General features: G+C 45.0%; 1 protein-coding gene across 1 annotated transcript; it reads right to left on the reverse strand.

Annotated features, from left to right (window-relative positions):
* Positions 1 to 634: 634 nt before the first annotated feature.
* PDIA6 (protein disulfide isomerase family A member 6) lies at positions 635 to 12,796 on the reverse strand. The gene is made up of 13 exons (XM_027455233.3): positions 12,644 to 12,796; positions 10,114 to 10,255; positions 9,733 to 9,790; positions 8,901 to 9,027; positions 8,303 to 8,409; positions 7,042 to 7,175; positions 6,506 to 6,620; positions 5,394 to 5,534; positions 4,066 to 4,150; positions 3,901 to 3,973; positions 2,715 to 2,873; positions 1,846 to 1,942; positions 635 to 1,125 (listed from the first exon to the last, which is right to left on the reverse strand). Exons 1-13 carry the CDS (start codon positions 12,675 to 12,677, stop codon positions 1,057 to 1,059), a joined length of 1,341 nt encoding a protein of 446 aa, XP_027311034.1. The 5' UTR covers positions 12,678 to 12,796; the 3' UTR covers positions 635 to 1,056.
* Between the last annotated feature and the right edge of the window lie 7,513 nt (positions 12,797 to 20,309).

A 20,309-nucleotide genomic window follows, 5' to 3' on the forward strand; every position in this document is an offset into this window, starting at 1 on the left:
CACTCTACTACTGACACACGAGACATGGAGAGCAATGTAATGTAATAGTGTCTTTATTTAAAAAAAAAAAAAGCAGCAGTAACTATACCCATGCCCAATCCTGCCTCCTTGTGCAAGGAAATTGCTGTTTCAAATCCAAACAGTGCCAGATGGGAAGTGAAGAAATATCAGATCCAACCTGCTGGAGACAGCACCTTGGTTTTTCACTTTTAGCACCTCATGTCCTAAAATGGGATTAATTTCACTGCTAGTCCTGGGGGGGGGGAGGGAGGGGAAAGAAAAAAAAAAAAAAAGAGTACCAGCTCCCAGCTCAGCAGCAATTTCTAGTGGATGGTGTCTCCCACTGCAGCAGCAACACCATTTCCATTGTACTAACGATCATATGAAGTCCAGCACAAAGAAAGAGAAACCCCCTGAGAAAGAATAGAAAAAGGAAGACTAATGAGCATTTAAACTAAGATTGTCTCTCTAACCAAGCTTGAGGTCAAACTGCCAAGACCTTTCGCAGCGAGGAGGTATGGTTTAGGACTCCCTCATTCTCCAGGCTCTCTTCTGCCATTCATTTTTCAGGAGTCACCCAAAACAGGATAGCTTTTACCATGTGCACCTCTGTCACTCTGTACAAGACTAACACTGTGTGTCAAAAATATCGTTTTATTCTTTACTTGAAACAGAAGCTGACCAGGTTCCACCTCCATGGAAAAGAAAAAAAAAATCACATTTAAAATTGGTTACACTAACAGCCTTCAGGAACACTCAAACAGCACACCATCAACAAAATAAACCCCAAGATGTTTCAGAGAAAAAAAAATCCATGTTGTCCTCAAAATATTTGTTACACAGAATACAATCAAGTTTACTGGTTATGACAATTCATAGAATTTCTGCAATGTTTTCTTGAGTTGCGTACAGTTCACTGCTGCAGTGCATCACGTAGCACAGTGTGTCGTGTGCTACTTCTCCATAAAAAGGCCACTGGAATATCCATCTGAATGGGAACCAGGTTGCAAACTGCTGCGCAAACTCTCCCAAGAAAAGAAGTCTCCTGAAGGTCTCTCACAGCTCATCTTTATCCCAGTCATCCAGATCCACATCACTGAGATCTATGTCGTCTTCAACTGGAAGCTGTGAAAACGTGAAAAAGCCAGAATTCTGAGCAAATGTTTATCAGTGCACAACACTAAAACATTACTGACTTAGAGCCTTCCTTCATCCAAATGTAAAGCTCCCTCCTGTTATTTTTCATTCCTAAGAGCTCAGTGGTATTAAGCAATGGATAACTGATCAAAGTTTAGACTAGAAAAAGAACTTTTTCTACTAATCATATATACTCCAGATAAAGTCAAATACAAATAGACCACGTAACAGAACTACTACCATAGTCTCTATTTTAATTCCATTACATTGACCAAAGCATGGTAGTAGCTGATTTTTACAGCAGCGTTGAACTTTAAACAAGAACACAGTCACTGTGTGGGGCTTTCAAACTTTCCAACATTAAAACTTTGGTATTAAGGTAAGCTTGTTGCAGAACCAAAATCTCCACAATGTTTGGGTCTTGCATGCATACACGCCTTCCTTACTCAGTATGGGCAGTAAAATGTTTCAGTCGCAAGTAACTGAACTTTCAAATTGCATCCTAAGAGCTCGACAGGAGTGCCATGTTCGTGTCAGACAATCAACCTGCTGCCTGTTTTCCCATGATCTAAATCCTGCCACCAGACCACCATGATCATTTGCTATAATTTTTAAAAAAAGAATTTTCACACTACTAGTTCTTACTCTGCCCAGTTGCTTCTGAACCTTGCAAAGCATCAGCACTTTTACAGAGAGAGCTTTTCTTACCTCACCATCTTTGCCATCCCAAGGTTCAACTTTGTAAATTTTAGGGAAAGCTCCACCACCCACTGGTGCTGTTGAGCCGCGACCAACAGATAGTTCCCTGAGATGAGACAAGTAAAAATTAATTTTAAGAATTTTCTCCAGTCTCCATCCACCTGAACAGTCTGGTTCAACCCTACCTTAGAACAGCTCGAGACCAAGGTTTTTTTAAGTGGACTCTTAAGCCTCTGCTGGTTGCAAGTGCTATAAAACCAGCTCCTGCTGTGAAGTACCCCATCTTGCACTTGCTGGTTTATGCTTGCTCAGAAGGCTTAACGTTAAAAAGCTGAAGAGCTAATCAATCCTTTTGCATTTTCAGGGACACATCAGACGTGGCACAGGACCAGAAAGATGACTACCACTAGACAAAACCTCAAGCACCTCAACAGCACTGATTGAGATTCATTTATATAATTGTGAAATGACACTGCTAGCAATTCCCAAATTCGGAACTTCCCAATTACTAACGATTAACCAGATCTCACAATTTGAATTAAACAGCATTGATTACCACATCCCAATTTACCAGTTTATTAGAGAAACAGAATTTTTCAAGATCAAAGTTCACTTCTGTTTTCAAGATATTTTCAAAAGTCTTTGCAAAACTACCAATAAATTCTGAACAGCCAACTTCCTAACAGTACCTGTCTGTCACACAAATGTAAACTGCTTTAGTAATTGCAATCCCACTGAAATCATTCCCTTTCTCCAGTGAATGCCTTTTATATTTAACTGTGCAAGTCTCATCTCATCCATGACAGCCTGATTTTGGTCCAGAGAGACACAGCACCGGATATCAAAAGATTTGCCTCACTTAAATAAAGATTTAATACCTGAGAAACTCGTTGATCCCTTGCTCACTGAACGATCCCTTCAGAAGGGCAAATTTCATCTTCCGAGCATTAATAGCTGCCATTGCTGGATACCCAAAGCCTCCAATCCCCAAAGAGCTCTCTAGGTCTGGCTGAGCGCTTGCTTCTGTCCACAGCCACCTGGAGGAAAACACAAGATAATAAGTAATTAAAAATAAGTATTGCACTTGTTTTAGAGTCACACACACCCTGCAGAGTTTGTACTGGGTTCTGAACTGCCCTCAACAGTGTCAACCCATCCCTGGTTGTTACTCCAGTCAGCAGGGAGTATCGGGGTCCCAGATTTGAACCACCAAACAGAAGGAAGCCCCTCCTGAACAACCCAGCCCCAATCCCAGCTATTTTCTAGTGAATCAGAACAGCCACCTAAGCCATTCCAAGGCAAGAACAACGCTACCAGCCTGAACAAACAGCTGCACCTATAATAAGCAATGTTTAAAATGGCTCAAGTCACAGGTCTCAAACATGACAAAGTGCTGCCCAGGTCCCACTGTAGATTTCTTGCCAAAGACTGGATAAACAACCATTCACCCAGCATTATTTCCTCACTGGTCAGGACTCAGTTCCCCTAATGCTTGACAAGTCTGCTGAGGATCCTTTGGAACCAGCTTATCTCAGCATTTCTCCTCCAGGCTTTCAAGCTGTTTTGCCCCCTTTTCACAGCAGTCAGTGTCAGAACAACTCTCACTTCCCAGAGAGGTCAACATGCACTCTAGAGAGGAGCAAAAAGGCTGAACCTGCTGGCCTGCTCCTTCAGGAACATGAGAACTGTTAGCAATTTTTTTTTTTTTTGAGAATGCCAGGCACACTGACAGACTTAGCCATCAGCAAGACCCTGAAAGAGTCCAAAATATTGCCCCAAAGTACTGTAACATGATAGGAGTATAACATGCTTAATCTGATTTATTAATGCTTGGATATCTCTTGTAAACACAGGGCTTGAGAGATGCATGGAGACAAGAAAAATACAGCTGTTTATTCTAGTGACACAAGGCACCTCCAGCCCCAGCACAGTTAGCGAAATACCAGGATAGAGGATCCAGGAACAGCTCTCTGCAGATAAATCACTACCATACAAGATTCTCCCCCATTACCTCTAAAAATGCCCACATCTTTTCCAAAAAGATGAGGCCACAATGCCACTCACCCCCACATCTTCTTTTTGTACTTTTCAGCCATTTTCAACATGACATCCAAGTAAGAATTCCTCCCTGAAGCTCCTGTTTGTCAGACAGAATTAAAAATTAAAAAAACACTTCTACATGCTTTAAGGGACAAGTTCATATAGAAGACTGCTCGCTTGTATGTTTACCTGTGTCAAGAATATGAGGCAGGACAGAAATGATGCACAGCTGATGAGCATCACAGGTAGTCTTCAGAACATCCTCACTAATTATCTAGAAGACAGACAGACACAGAGTCAACAAAAGACTTTTGATTACCCAGCTGTGTTTGCACTTCCCTCCAGCAACCAGACTCCATCCTACCCAGTAATAAGCATCTGAAACAACACAAAAGCTTGCAAGCCCCACCTGCTTCCCTGTCCCCCAAGCTAAGGCTAATTACAAAGAGTTCACAAAGCTTTCTGTTAAGACTTGGAGCAAATTAAGCAGTATCAAACAAGGCTTGGACGGAACACAGCAAAATGCCACTTCAAGCTCAAAATTTATGCCCTTAAACCAGGGCTTGTGTAAAACAAACCGCTGGTCTCACTGCAGGTCACCGCAGACTGCGCACCCAGACATATGCCTGTGCCTGCAGTTCCCGTTCACACTGTTGTTAGCATAAGGAGAGCCAGCAGGGAGCAGCATTTGCTAAACGCAGGGAAATTTAACTGACATTTGATGGAGCAATACCACTTCTATTTGATCTACCACCTTAAAAAACAAAGGAATCAATACATTTATGTAGATCAGTGGTCACCGAACTTTGACTCCATGCTCTATCAGTAAAAAATATGTTTTCAGCACACAGCCCCAATATACAACTAATATACACCTACTATTGTACAAATACCCTATGCATATAATAAAGTATGCAAAGAATTGAGATTAAAGAAGGATAAGGGTGAAATAAGCACTATTTAAGAATATGTATTTTTATTTACTTCATTAATGGTACAGAAAGTTTTTCTTCCCGTACCTCAATGTCTTAGCACACCCACAGTGGTGCACATGCCCTACTCTGGAGACAACTGCTCTCGATCACCATTTCCATTCTACCCCCATCAAGCCAAAAACAGAAATCACCATTCTGAGCACAGAATCCTTTGGACCACAAGTTGGGTCAATTTTCATGCAATTCATAAAGGAGAGCATACAGATGCTAAAACCCTTCCATCTTGTTCTTTACTCAGCTTTTCCTTCATTCCCCAAGAGGGTTCAGGAATAACGGCACAAAAGCTGTCAGTGCCTTCACTGTACCAATTCTGAATCTTTTAGTGAACAGCAGATTCACAGCGAATTCACAGAATTAAAGAACCGAAAGCAAAGTGGTCAGAATTGTTATACTTCACTATTTCTGCCTCAAGAATGGTACAGAAGCAGCATCCTGTTTTATTGACAGTCAACATAGTCCTATGAAAATGATACAAAGGTTATAATGGAAAAAGCAATTTGAAAAAAAAAAAAGTAGGGGTACCTCCAAGAGCTCAGGTGGTGGTGCGTTATCAGAAAACAGATCCAGAGCACGAGCAACAATATCAGATCTGGTTCTCCCACCATCATAATCAACAGGGTCTTCTCCTTTCTGGAAGATTTTAATTGTGGGAAATCCACGAATCTGCAAGAGAAGTTTAAGTCACCAACTCAGTAAATCTGGTCATCTGTGGTGGAAGGCATGGGCTACCCTGATGTATCCCAGATTAAGAGGAGATTTAACTTGTAGATGAATCAATTCTTGCAACTGAACTTGCAACAATTCTGGCGCTTCCTACTTAAGCAACAACTCAAAACAGTAGGTACATGCTGAAATACCGTTTCAAGTTTTAGGACTGATGAAACAGCAAGGCTTTCCATCTCCCTTCAGAGGTACCAAGCACTGCACGTTAATTACAGGAGGACTACCATAACCCTTCGTATCTACTAGACATTAGTTTCCCCCACTTAAGTCTCTGGCAAAACAGCACTGTGCCTACATGGAAAAATCAAAAAAAACAAAAAACAACAACAACAACAAAAAACAAACAAACAAACAAACAAAAAAAACCAAACAGACAGACCTTAGGCTCCTTCCTGCTACGCTTCAAATACAATTCGTTCAGTGCTCTTGCTTATGGCCAGCCACGTGTGCTTACTGGGAACTTAAGCAGCACACTTTAAGTTCCCTCACACCATATTAAAAATCAAGACTACCAGTTTGTTTGGGCCCACAGCAAACTGATCTGGGTGCCACTGGTGAAGTGATCCCCGGTAAGTGGCTCAGAGCCACCCGTGTGCGTTCTGGAGACACTCAGACAACATAAAGGTGTGAAAGGAGAGACCTCTCACTACAGTGATAAAGCTATTCGGGATGCTATGGAAGTGAACAGCCTTTTTCATCAGCAACCAACAGGTTTGTTCTTTTCCTCTGACCCCTTTTATATTGTTACTGATGTTCAGGAATGAATTCATTGTGTAAAGATTGTATGTGCCAACATTTTTAGAACAAAACATCTAAGTGGTGCCAGGCTACAATCAGTTCAGTAAGACCAGAGGGAAATCTGACTTACTAGGGACGGAAAGGAAATGATAACCACTGCCAGGCACACTCACCCCATACCGGCTCGCCAGCATCTGATTGACTGTCGCGTCTACCGCAGCCAACTTTACTTTCCCCTTGGTTTGTTCTTTCACCTCAGTGGCAGCAGCTGCCCATTCTGGCTCCAGGCTGAAAAACAACAGATTATCAGTGCTCAAAGTCCTCTCAGGGTTAGAGAAAGCATACCACATTCCAAAAGTATGGAGCATACATCACACAGAGGGAAAATAAAAACCTGCAGGATAAGACAGCCAGCTGGATTATTAAAAGTTAGACTCAAATCCTGCATCTGAAGGAGTGAAGAGGTTAATAAAACTTCTTGATCTCCTTCCCGTTGGTAACTGGGAGTTTACTGCTAAGGGAGAGAGCAGCCAGAACAGCATCAAAGGTGCTCTATGCTGGAGAAGCCCACACATTTTTGGTGAAAACACCTTATAGGTATATCAGAAGTGTGTTTTTCTAAGGTCCCTTTCAGGGACGTAAGGGTATTGCACATAAATGAACACTAATGGAAACCAAACTGTCAAAACAAATAAACAAACTCATTTACTTTTTGCAGTGCCCGCACCACGGGGCATAAAACTCCACCATCCACACATCGTCGCTGTTTATGACGTTCTTATCAAAGCTGTCGTCAGTCAGCTCAATCACGTCCTTCTTGTCTCCACCTCCGCTCTCTCTGCTCTGTGAGAAACAAACAGACCCTCACATAAGCAGCAGCCAAAATGGGTTTCCCACACAAGCTCTCCCACCTCATCACCTCATGCTGCACCAAGCGCTCTTTATTTGAGTTAGATACAAACCGGGCAGCGTTAGGTCATACAACTTTCCCATTTTAGAACTGACAACAAATATACGCAGCCTATTCCCATGGCACTTTGAAGAAACAGCAAGAAAATCTTCTATTAAAAACAGCTTTTGGGTCAAACTGACTAACAGGAACATGTGGGAACGCTTCCCAAGTTCTTCATGCCCAGATCAGTCCAAGAATGAAGGGCTCTCCTCCACAACCCACCTGGGCCACCTTTGTGCCCTGCTTTCTGTACAGAAGATGCCAGTGGGACACACACCACACGGTGCAGCCCACCCAAACCTTGTATCTGGCCAACCTGAGGATGTCAAGAGACTTACTCGATGATTTAGAAATTGTAGGATGAGTGAGAAGTGTTTCAATTTAACTTCAGGGAGAAATCCAGCAAGGCAACTACAGCAGAACATTACCAAATTTAAAAACAAGCAAAAAAAAAACCCACTAGCTTAGACTTGGACCAGGCAAGGGTGGCTCCAATGCCAAGCAGGCTCCAAAACCACCTTAATCCCTCGTAAGGTAACAGCAAATCCTCCTGGAAGGCATTTCCAAGCATACCAAGGACACAAAAAGGTCACTCACTAGTAGTCAGGTTTACTACAGAAAAGCCACACTGCCCAACCTGACAGCTTCCTCTGAGGGCTGCCCAGTTTGGTGGATAAGGACACAGCAGTGGATGGTCCCTGTCTTTACTTCCTAAGGCTTCTGACACAGTTTCCCCTAATATCCTCCTTCAGGAACTCATAAAAGTGTAGGTTTGATAAGGAGACAGTGAGCTGCACTGCAAACAGGCTGAACTGCTGCAATCCAGCCAAGAAGTCCATTTATGAGTATGAAAAAATGCTTCTACTGCTTGGGTGGTCAAACACTGGCACAGGTTGCCTGGGGAGTGCAGTCTCTGTGGAGCCCCGGTCCTTGGAAATACTCAAAACAGGGGGCACATCCCCAGCCTCCTGCCCTGGACAGCCTCCAGCTCAAAGCACAACCGCGTTTCCTCAAGTACCTGTCTCCCAGAACTATATCCTCCACTCCTGCCGCTGAGACGGTCTTTCACCAGGGACCGAAGAGCACTTAGGGCAGCATCAACAATGGCATCACTTGTCCTGCCACCTGCAACACGGCAAAACGAACAATTATAACACCAAAAAGCCATTCTAAAGCTGACTAAATTACAAATTTAAGGAACGCTTTCTTTCCCTAGGTTTCCTTAGGACAAGCAGGACTGGGCTGTGAGCGATACAGCACCGGTGGTGGGACGTTGTTGACCCACAACACAAGGATTCACTCTCTCTCTGCTCTTCAAACATCCTCCTTATCTGATGGAGGGGGTGACTGGGGTGAGTTCCACTGAACAGCAGGGAAGGAGAAATTTTCCGGAGCTGCCCATCAAGCTCCACCAACTAAGAACTGCTGATGGGACACGCAGCTTGAACTAAAATATGCACAACTTGGCCAGCAAATCCCACCCACCTGTCTCTCCCCGTTACTAAAAGCACTAGACAGGGAGGAACTGCAACACAAGACGGCACTAGCAACTAGCACAATTACTGCATTCAGAGATGCTTTTAGCTGCGCAGCACACGAAAGAGGATCACATTTACCCTGATAATCTTCTGCTTTGTTTTTGTTGGCTCCAAATATCTTGATAGTTGGAAACCCTCTGACGCCGTACTGTCCACCCAAGGACTGATGCTTATCTGCATCTACTGCACCTACTTTCACTACGCCCTGTGGAAGTAAAAACAAAAATTAAGACAAGCCTTCAACAGTCATTTAACACATTTTGTACTCTGCACATGCTGGAGACAGTTATTAGGAAGCTAAGAGAAGAGTCACTGAAAGATGCTGTAACCCAAAAGCATTAAACCAGGGAACACCTCTGATGCTCATTTCTTTCTTTATCCTAAGTTTTAAAGGTTTTTTTTCCCCCCCTTAAAAAAAAAGGAATATGTATTTTATGTAGGAAAGAGCTCAGAGAATCACTGAATGACTAAGGTTTCTGTAATGAAAGAAAAACTCATCACCAACAGCTTACAAAGCTGTGTTCAAATACTCAGTTCACCCTGTTCCTGTATTTCAGTAGCAGGGGACGGGACAGCGAGGAAGAAAAGATGAACGTGCTATTTTGGGAGATGACTGGATTCTAAAGTCCTGTGGTGCTGTTAAAAGCAGACCTGGAAAACAGTAATGGAAACTTGCTGGGACAAAATTGACTTGCTTCCTTCTACAATTGAATGGCTTTTTAGAAAAAGTGAACTTTTAAGCGCCTGTGTGCCACCTTTTATGGGCCACTTCCACAGCAGGACAAGTGTAATTGAAGGGCTACGATTCAGGGTATTTCCATTCTGCTACCACGTTTCCAAGCAAGACGAAAAACAGACAGATTCTCCTCAGTTCTCTGCTGCAAGTGCATTTGTGAAAAATTAAACTTACTTTTAATGCTGTTGCGGCTTTCTTCCACTCAGGGGTTAGTCTTTGACAGTGACCACACCTTTTAGAAGGAAAAAAAAAATAATAATAATATTCATTCAGATTGCAGAACTATTTGATGAAGCAGAAAGCAGCTTTGTTGGGTTTGCAAAACAAAAGATTTCTACCCGTGAAGAGGTGAAGGGGCTATGCCACATCACATAATTGATCAGACAACTTTAAAAAAGCCAAAACCCTCCATATATATATATTATATAGATACATATACATACATACACACACTGCTCTTACAAGCTACCTGGCTTTCCAAATATATGTAAATGTGAGCACCAAAATCCAGATTTACACACAGTCCCATCTGATTACATCTGATGTAATTCTCACCATGGGGCGTAGAACTCGACGAGCCACAGGCTGTCACTCTGAATGACCTCCTTGTTGAAGTTGGTTGGTGTTAGCTCTATCACATCGTCGCTGGCCGAGTACAGCCCGTTAACTGCCAGGAATAACGTGCAGCTCACTGTGCCTAGAACGAAAAGCAAAGCAATCAGCATTCCCACAGACCATTTATGGCACTCCTGTTTCCATGGCTAAATCATCTCCCCACCCCTAAGCAAGCTTTCACGTCAGCAGAAAAAAAAAGGGGGGGTAAGGGGAGGGTGAGGAACTCCGGCCTCACCAGACGAAAGAGAAATGAAGGCAACATATGCAGTCTCCCTTCCCAGTTAAATCACAGTTTAAGAGGATCATGTAATATATTCTCTATGCCTACAGCAAGGGGGACTCCTGCTAAGCTGAGGATCTCCAGAGAACATTCAGTCAAAGCTGCAACCCTAACTTCTGCTGGTACCAGACTGGCAGGACTTCCACGTGGACCCCCAAGATCAGCTACAATTCCTTCTCAGTTTTCTCATAGGACCTCCTAAGCCAACTGCCCGCACCTCTGTTAAAACATTTTTTACTTCTAGTCACTTCTATATCTTATTATTACTTGAGACTTTCCACATTAAACCTCACAATCCTTCTTTCTACTTTGTCCGAGGATTAAGACCTGACTTTATGAGAGACAAGCATCTTTGTAACATAGTCCATAAAGCAGAAGATTTTCTTAACCCACCAAAGTCTCAGGGGAGTAAAAGCTCAGACACTGAAGTCGGAACTAATGAAAAAATAGTTAACTTTTTTGCAAGTGGTTAATAACTCGCATGGCAAGCTGCACCTTGTCTCTCTTCAAAACTGAAGATATGGCTCAGTGATGCAGAACTCTGCAGCACACGGCACACAGACTGCACAGCATCACCTACGCTTTAACAGTCCTGCTCGAAAAAAGGCAGTTTCATTATGTGTAGTCTGCAGATGAGAGAAGCAGAAAGAAAAAAACATCTTTCAGATTGCTCAGCCAGAGGTCAGGGCTGAATCACCCCACTGCAAGCCAGCACCTCACCCAGCGCTCCACGCCCCCTCCTAACAGGCTCTTTTAGCCCTCTTTTAGGGCGATCCCAGCTGGTTTCCACCACTGGATTTCCCTGTTATATGGGCTCTGTCCCTTCAGTTTGCCCACACACAAGGAGCACTTCATCAGCACAGATCAAGCAGCTTCTAGGGCGATATGTGGCTGTCACAGCATGTTACAGTGCCCTACAGTAACAACTGCCGCCAGGGCAGAGTAGGAGCACAAAGATGCAGAACGGTACTTGAATGCCAAAGCCATTCCCGACAGAAACTCTTCCCACAATGGAAAGAGATGATTAAAACTAACCCAGTGTATTTTATCATCACCCATGAGACCTATGGCAAAATACATTCAGAAACCGAACAGAGCTCACCCAGCCATTTCTGTCAGCTCCCAGACACTTCAAATAGACAAGTTCTGCCTCGTGCAAAAAAATATGCCAAAGAGAGCTTACAGAAGGTAGCACGTGGTAAAATTTACCTAGATACATACCACTGTGTTTTGATTTTTATTTTAACTCTGACTCATAAACCAGCAGCGTAGTTTTCCTTTCTATTGTGAAATATGCACGGTTTAATTCATCTTTAGAAAGTAAAAAGATTATTTTCCTACAATCCTTTAAGCCAGGAAAATGCAAACATGGTATTGCTCGATTCTTAGGGGTAGAACCAACCTCAGATAATCTAATTTCAGAAGTTGTTCTCCAACGTAAGCAAACTACACAGCCAGGAGCATTGTGAAACCAACCAAGGTGGCTCCACAATGCTATTATTTGTTCTCATCGAAAAGCCAAGCTCCAAGTCCGAGCAGCTAGGCAGGAAAGCTTTTGCTGAGGGCAGAAAAGCTTTTGCTGGGAGGTGTCTTAGGTGAACTCCCTCCTTAGGGACCTTCTGAGGCCCAAACTCACCCTGATAGAGCGAGAGCCTCCCCCCAGTGGCTGGGCATTACCTGCACCTTCAGCTCTTGTACATAGGGCTGCAATGGGGAGCGCTGAGCGGATTTAGGGATTTATTCAGCCCAGCAACAGGGGGAGCGGGAGAGGAAGCGCAGCTCCCCTGCGCCTCCTCCTTTTGGCTTCCATTAATTTCTTTCCTACAGTCCTTAAGCCCAACTCAGGGCAACCAGACAAGGTAGAAACAAAAAAAATCCCAGAACAAGAAAACACAAACAGAAAGAAAAAACAAGTCACTGAAGACGAGAGTAGGTTTTAGAAGCAGAATAAGATAATTAAAGCTTTTTTTTTTCCTGCTGCCTGGGCTCCTATCACGCCCCCAACCCCTCCCCGGACCCCCACCGCCACCTGGAGCCCCCGTAATGGCGGCCGGAGCCCCCCTCAGACCTCCCGGGGCCCCCGAAATGGCGGCCGGGGGCTCCCCGAAATGGCGGCGGGGGGCGCACAAAATGGCGGCCCCCCCGCTCCCCTCAGCGCCTTCCCGCCCTTCCCCGGCGCGCGGCTCCTACCCCACCAGAGGCGGCCCGCGGCGCGCGCCCCCATGGCTGCCCCCTGCTCCCTCCGCCGCCGCCGCTCCTCAGGGCAAGCCCCGCCCACCCCCCGCCGCCTGTCCCCGCCGTGGCCGCCGCTGATTGGCGGAGCGGGCGCGGGCGCACTTGGCGCAGCCAATAGGAAGAGGCCGCGTCGGGAGGAGCTGCGGTGAGGGAGGCGGGGCGGGGCGGGGCGGGGGCTGAGGGGAGGTGTCCTCCCCGCCCGCCCCCGGAGCCGGCCCTGTGGCGGGGCTGCCTCCGCCCTGCAGAGCGGGGAGAGGGGGCGTGGGGCTCGGTATAGGCCGGGGCTAGAGGCTAAAGCAGCCTGTGTTGTCCCGTTTGTAGAGCCTCGTCGTGAGGCGAAATCTCACGGAATGTTGAGCCCAAGTGGCTTTCTTGTGAAAAGCAGGCTCAACAAAACGTTCTCTGCAAGCCACAAGCTTGTGTGTAAAAGTTCAAATAAAAGTAGAAAGTCACAAAATCACACAGAACTGTAGGTGTTGGAAGGGACCTCCAGAGATCATCGGGTCCAACTCCCCTGCCAAAGCAGGTTCCCTAGAGCAGGCTGCCCAGGCAGGCGTCCAGACGGGCCTTGAATATCTCCAGAGAAGGAGACCCCACAGCCTCCCTGGGCAGCCTGTCCCAGTGCTCCGTCACCCTCACCGTGAAGAAGTTCTTCCGCATGTTGGTGCGGAACTGCCTGGGCTCCATTTTGTGGCCATTGCCACTTGTCCTGTCCCCACAAACCACTGAGAAGAGGTTGGCCAAGTCCCTCTGTCTCCCACCCCTCAGGTATTTATACACACTGAGGAGATCCCCTCTCAGTCTTCACAGAATCACAGAATCACAGAATTTCTAGGTTGGAAGAGACCTCAAGATCATCCAACCTCTGACCTAAAACTAACAGTCCCCACTAAACCATATCCCTAAGCTCTACATCTAAACGTCTTTTAGACTTCCAGGGATGGTGACTCCACCACCTCCCTGGGCAGCCTGTTCCAGTGCCTCACAACCCTTTCGGTAAAGAAGTTCTTCCTAACATCTAACCTAAAACTCCTCTGGCGCAACTTTAGCCCATTCCCCCTTGTCCTGTCACCAGGCACGTGGGAGAACAGGCCAACCCCCACCTCACTACAGCCTCCTTTAAGGTATCTGTAAAGAGCGATAAGATCGCCCCTGAGCCTCCTCTTCTCCAGGCTGAACAAGCCCAGCTCCTTCAGCCGCTCCTCGTAGGACTTCTTCTCCAGGCCCGTCACCAGCTTCGTCGCCCTTCTCTGGACCCTCTCAAGCACCTTGATGTCCTTGTTGTAGCGAGGGGCCCAAAACTGAACACAGTACTCGAGGTGCGGCCTCACCAGAGCCGAGTACAGGGGGACGATCACCTCCCTAGCCCTGCTGGTCACGCTGTTTCTGATACAAGCCAGGATGCCGTTGGCCTTCTTGGCCACCTGAGCACACTGCCGGCTCATATTCAGCTGACTGTCCACCATCACTCCCAGGTCCTTCTCTGCCTGGCAGCTCTCCAACCACTCATCTCCCAGTTATTGTGGTTATTGTGCCCCAGGTGCAGGACCTGGCACTTGGCCTTATTGAACTTCATGCAGTTGACCTCAGCCCATCGGTGCAGCCTATCCAGATCCTCCTGCAGAGCTTTCCTACCCTCGAGCAGATCGACACACGCCCCTAACTTGGTGTAATCTGAAAACTTACTGAGGGTGCACTCAATGCCCTCATCCAGATCATTGATGAAGATATTAAAGAGGACCGGCCCCAGTACCGAGCCCTGGGGAACGCCACTAGTGACTGTCCTCCCAACTGGACTTGACTCCATTTACCACGACCCTTTGGGCCCAGCTATCCAGCCAGTTTCTAACCCAATGAAGCGTGCGCCAGTCCAAGCAGACCCAGGTCGCTCAGTCTTTCCTCATAGGGAAGATGCTCCAGGCCCCATATCATCTTTGTGGCCCTCTGCTGGGCTCTTTCCAGGACATCCCTGTCTTTTTTTGTACCAGGGAGCCCAGAACTGGGCTCCATCTAACTCTTACCTGTAGGCAATATTCAACACTTTAGTTGTGCCAGGGGAGGTTTAGGTTGGAAATGAGGAGACATTTCTTCTCAGAAAGAGCCGTCAGGCATTGGAAGGAAGGTGGTGGAGTCACCGTCCCTGGGGGGTTCAAGGAAAGGTTGGACGCGGTGCTTAGGGACAAGGTTTAGTGGGTGACGTTGGTGGTGGGGGGATGGTTGGACCAGGTAATCTTGGAGGTCTCTTCCAACCTTAATGATTCTAAAGCCGGTGAAAATAAATACCTGATTAATGATATAACAGTAATTCTGTTTATTATAGTAAGTAGATTGATATCATTAATTTGTTATGATGACAAGATTCACAGTGATTAATCTACTGCATATTCAAGTTGCTAAATCTTAGCATAAATCGGGCAGCTTTAAAAACTAAAGTTTCATTCATCAACATACGTGGTTAGTAAGGATCTCACCCTCCAGGAGTAACCTTGAGAGGCATCCCTGCCCAAGGGGAGATCACTGCAGCCCACTGCTTCAGCAAGGAGACTTCAAATTAAGCTTTCTTTCACTGCCATACTTACAAGGCAAAATGTTTGGCTTGTAGTCAAACTTACCATATTGCTCTCGACCTCATACAATTCATTATTTCACCATTTAGGATTTCAATGGTCACTTGCTCTAGGGCTGCGCCCCCCTTTGCTCGTGGTCATGGCTATGAGCACTCACCAGGTGCTCTGTTATTAATGAGCTGTCCAGGTTAAGGAATGGTCACATCGAGGCCTACTGTGGTTCATAACCTAAGCAGGACTTATGTCAAGTGCAGGCATTGAGTGTATGCATCACAGTCTGCTGTAGGCCAACAGAAAGAAAAGCAGGGAAGGGGAAGGCTGGTTCTTGCTGACATGAGCGCTGTTTTAGTCTTCATAGCCTGTCTGCATCCAACAGAGACATGAAAAATTAAAGTTCAGCAGCACGATATTGATATAGCTAGTTTGTGTGAAAAATCAGCATCCCAGGTCAGAAGCTCTGGAAACAACTGACTGAAAAAGCTGAATGTTTTTTCCCTAATGATTGCACACCGCAGGAGGGTATGTAGCCCGAGGCAATGTTGTTGGTGGGCATAGATCCAGATGAAGGCTTCTGCAGAGCTAAGATTCAGCCATTAAGCGAGCTGTGGATTTCTAGTGTAGTAGCAGCTAAACTTAATGTGCCATTGAAATAGTAAGTATCAGAAGTTGTATCTGAAGTGGTCTAAATTTTTGCCACATTGGCATGCCTGTGACACAAGTAGCACTTCTCAGTGCTATCAAGTCCTGCTTTTTAAGAGTGTGAAACTTAAGCACAGTGGTGAGAACAGGCAGCCATTATCAACAATCAAATTTTTCATGTATGGAGGAAGACAGATGCATGACATAACAACACTTTTAATCAGAATAGCTGCATAATATTGGCATCTTGACATTTTCAACCATGTAAGGGCAGCCTGCAGAGCAGGCAGATGCATGTTTGTGATGATTCCTGTTTCTTAAGTTAACACATACCTCACCTCTTACTTTTATTACTCTGAATCTGTGTGAAAAAGCCATTCATTTTAGGGCAGTTTTTTATCTTGGCAGCAAAATGTCTTTTCTTTACATGAGATGCTGGCTAATAAGTGAAAATAGCAGCCTTCTGCAGTCACTTCATTGGTCTGTAAATCGAACAAGAGCTGCTCTGCAGACCATCCATCCTACCGGGGGAGAAGTATTTCTTTGAAGTTTTTCTTACATACCACCAGCATGATTAAAAAAGTAAATATGACACCACCTTGGGGCACTATACTAATAAGCTGTTAGTGTGACATTAGCTCCAGGGAAAAAAAAAAAAAAAAAAGGATAGTTTTATGGCACATAGATATTGTCAGATAAAATTGATCTTGTTTGGCTATAACCAAGGTGTCTTTTGTCTATTAAAGATATAAAAGATCCTGAAGATACTGTAAGGAGGTAGTACATTTGATTTATTTTTTTTTAATCAACATTGTGTGACAGTAAGTTGAATGTCTGTATTTCATTCATTCAACAGTAAGTTGAACGGCCAACATTTCTGTAGTACTAAGAAGCATGTGTTGAAGTATCTATTGAAGTACCTATTGCCAAAAACAAAAAACACCCTTTTAACACATCTATATTTAATCTTTATCATCTATTTAATCTTTACAGACTTGGTAAATTCCGAGTGAATTTCTACAGGAAACAGTACACCAGCAGTTTTTCAACATTTTTATCTGTGTTCTGGAATTACACATAAGGTAGTGCTGAAAATGCCTGCATTAACACAAAAATTAGTAAAGTGGTAAATATTGGTGAAAACAGGACATGGATACAGGCTCTTCGATGAATATGCTGCATTCAGACACAATACATTAAGGGTTTTAGTTTGCATGAGGCTTTTCTCCCTCAGTGAAGACAGAACACTCTCCACCACTTGGACGTAGCCTCTGAAAGAGATTTCAGCGCTGTTTCTCCATTGCAGCATGAATTTCTACTGTGACAGTGCTGGTAATAAAGCTGATGTGATTCATGGCTACATAAAAAGGGGAATAAAGGAAAGATACTTTGTCTGCAGAGGTTCATGAAGCAAGTTATTGGGCCTATATTTAAAAATATATCCATAATTACAGGGGCAGGGTTAGAAGGGACTTTGCCAGTTCCCTGGGTCAGCACTGTGATACAGCAGCCCCTGTTCCACGCCAGGGTCTGTGAGGCCTCATGGTTGCATCCAGGGGTGGTGCAGGAGCCAGCAGATACAAAACCTGAAATCAGGTCCCTGAGACGTTAAACACAGTGTCTGAAGAAACACACACAGCTCCTGACTGGGAGAGCTGGCTGATGTTCTCTGTAATCACACAGGCTGCTGCTGTGTGCCGTGGTACGTGATCTGGACGTACATCACCCAAATGAACACACTTCCCCCCCAAAAATGACCTAGAGGATGCTTGTATCTGAAGTGCTGAGAAGCTGGGTTACCAGCTCAATGTTAGGCACCTCCCTGCCTCAAAGGTGTTTGAAATTTGTCAAAGTCTCTTCAGCCATCGTCACCATGAGCTTAACGTAAAATGATCTCAAATCTTTCCCCTGAAAGCCCCATGGTTTTGAGCTGTGGAGAGCTTTTAAAAGTCCTCTGTAAAACCATGATTTTTTTCCGGTATAAACTAGTAAAAATTGTTGCAGACCTGCCTTTGGCAGGGTTACTGCGCTGTGGTCTGACCGTTCTTGGTCATGGCAGAAAACCTGAACTTTACTGACACGGAAAGGCAGATTTAACTAACAGCTCTGCCTTTCTATCTTGGTTTTGGTTTATGCAAAATCTCATCTAGAGGTCACTGAAGCAAGTACCCACATAACACAAGCCTGGGTGCTACATATCAGTGAATCCTTTTTTAGCTTTACAAGCTAAGCCCCAGCTGTGTTGCATGGATGTTTTGCCCTCCCTCTGTGCGGTGTGCATGTAACACTTGTACAGACCAGATAGCAAGAGGATTAATGATAAAAAAAATGTGAGAAATATGCTTGTATCCCATGGATATCTTGTATCCCCTGGCAGATGCACAGGGGTATAAAGTGCAGGGATTCTGGCTTTACAAGTTTTGAGTGCCTCCTAACCCCAAATCTGAGACATAGTTGAGGGCTCCTGGAATGCAGTTCGCAGTAAAGCAAAGCTCACCCAAAGGAGCATTTTTCATTTGTGCTATTAGCATGCTTTTAATCTTGGTGGCCTTTAATTACTAGACAGAAGCTTTTACTGGAGACAGAAAAAAAACGGGGGAAGCCTTAGAGCTGGAAAAAAGAGGTGGGGGTAAGGTTGCTCCCTGAAGCTGCTGGCTTTGCTTCCAAAGAGGTGAGAAATGCCTCTAGGCCTCAGCAGGAACAATGGATGGAGCTTGAGACAAGCTCTTGTCTCCTTAATGAGGCTAATTTTCTGTTTAGGGTGAGGCTGAGACAAGGGTTTGGAAGTTGAAAGAAAACCTTTTGCTGGGGTAATTTAATGCGCATGACCAGAACTAACCACATTTGAAGAAGGAGAGGAAGACGTGGAGGCAGCCAAAATGTTGAGGGGCCTTCACTAACTTTATATTCGAGGCCTTCACTAACTTCACTAATATCTGTAGGTGTAGCCCTGCAAATATTCAGAGATTCAGCAGGTCCCAGGATTAGGTACTCAGGATATGAGCTCACTTTGAGTTGAGTATGTGTGTCGTTACAGGACAGGCCCTCTCTCCTCTCCCAGGAGCAAGGTGAAGCCAGGATATCTGCTGGAGCCCAGCACCCTTTCTGATTTTTGAACAAGCACTAAACCCTGCACATATCCCAGTAAAAGCCTCATACAAACATCCTTTGGAGAGCCTGCTGCTCCCAGCTCTCCCACCTGCCTGTCCTTGTGAACTGGGGGAAGGCACACAGAGGGCAATGAGCACACACAATCCACCCAGAGGTCTTGTTCCTACCTCAGACTCTGGCTGCCCTCACCTGAATCCACATCAAAAGCAGAGCTGGGAGCAGTATGGGTTGGGCCATCACGTCATGGGAACTTTCCTGAGACGTGGAGCGAGCCCTCAAATGTTTCCTTTCCCAGGGTATATCCTGATAACAAAGGAGCTGGATGGCAAAAGACACACACCGCTGTAGGAAGAATTCAGCTGGGCCATGTGAGAAGCAGGGTGACTGCAGCATCCTTCGGAAGGATTCCCTCTGGCCTTCTCCAGATCCTGGTGTGGTGGGTTGTGCCTGCAGGGGGTGCATCCCAGGAGCTATGAAGCCTCTGCCACCCAGATGTCTGATGACACACCCACCCCTTTAAAACAACAACAAAAATGGTTCTTTTGGGAGGTTCTATAAATGGTAAAAATTCGAATGGATTAAAAAAGTGACTGGGCAAAGTCATGGAAAGGAAATTCCTTCCTGACTAGCTGGCCATAAACTCTGTCTTGGAAAGTCCCCTAACCACATAATGATGGGGAGTGAGACTATGCTGGGAAAATGGCTCTATTTTTTGGTTTTATTAACTTGTTCCTCGATAGAGAGCTTGATGGCTTTTTGATCTGTTTTCATATTGCTGTTTTTGTGTTCTGAAATGCTTATCTATCTTTCATTAAAAAGTTGATTATTTGGGGAATGGAAGTGGCAAAAGCTCATGCAAGGCACTAACCACCAAGTGTTCGTAATTTCTTAGCCTGAGGTGCTAATGGGAATCAAAAACTCCTCTGCTAGCTGAATGATGTATAAACCTGCATTTATTTTTGATGAAAAATTGAAATTGCTTTGTTAAAAAATGCCAATATGTTTAAAGTGTTGTAGAGAATGGCATCAAAGCGGTGGAGGTTTAGAAAGATGAAGTGGAATTGCCTATTTCCTAAATAATGAATAAACACCGAGTAGGTAGACGAACACAGATGCCAAAAAAATGTGTCGTACAAGTATGCAGGTGATGGATGGCTTTTTTTTTTTTTTTTTTTTTTTTATGGAGTGTATGGACAAGTATATGGACACAGCAAGAGAGGTGGGGAGAGACTAAATACGAACAGCTTATGGCCGGGTGCCAGCCATACAACGAATACCCACCAGATGCCACTGTGCCATCTCTC

This window comes from Anas platyrhynchos, chromosome 3, assembly GCF_047663525.1.
Source record: "Anas platyrhynchos isolate ZD024472 breed Pekin duck chromosome 3, IASCAAS_PekinDuck_T2T, whole genome shotgun sequence".
Taxonomy (NCBI): Eukaryota; Metazoa; Chordata; class Aves; order Anseriformes; family Anatidae; genus Anas; species Anas platyrhynchos.

What these genes read in the sequence shown, in the direction of transcription:
- PDIA6 (XM_027455233.3), bottom strand. Translation starts at nt 12,677, where the DNA reads ATGGGGGCGCGCGCCGCGGGCCGCCTCTGGTGGG. An exon ending in GATATAGTTCTGGGAGACAG is followed by an intron (nt 7,176 to 8,302) that starts GTACTTGAGGAA and finishes TGTTTCTCACAG; the next exon opens with AGCAGAGAGAGCGGAGGTGG. An exon ending in GCCTCATATTCTTGACACAG is followed by an intron (nt 3,974 to 4,065) that starts GTAAACATACAA and finishes TCTGACAAACAG; the next exon opens with GAGCTTCAGGGAGGAATTCT.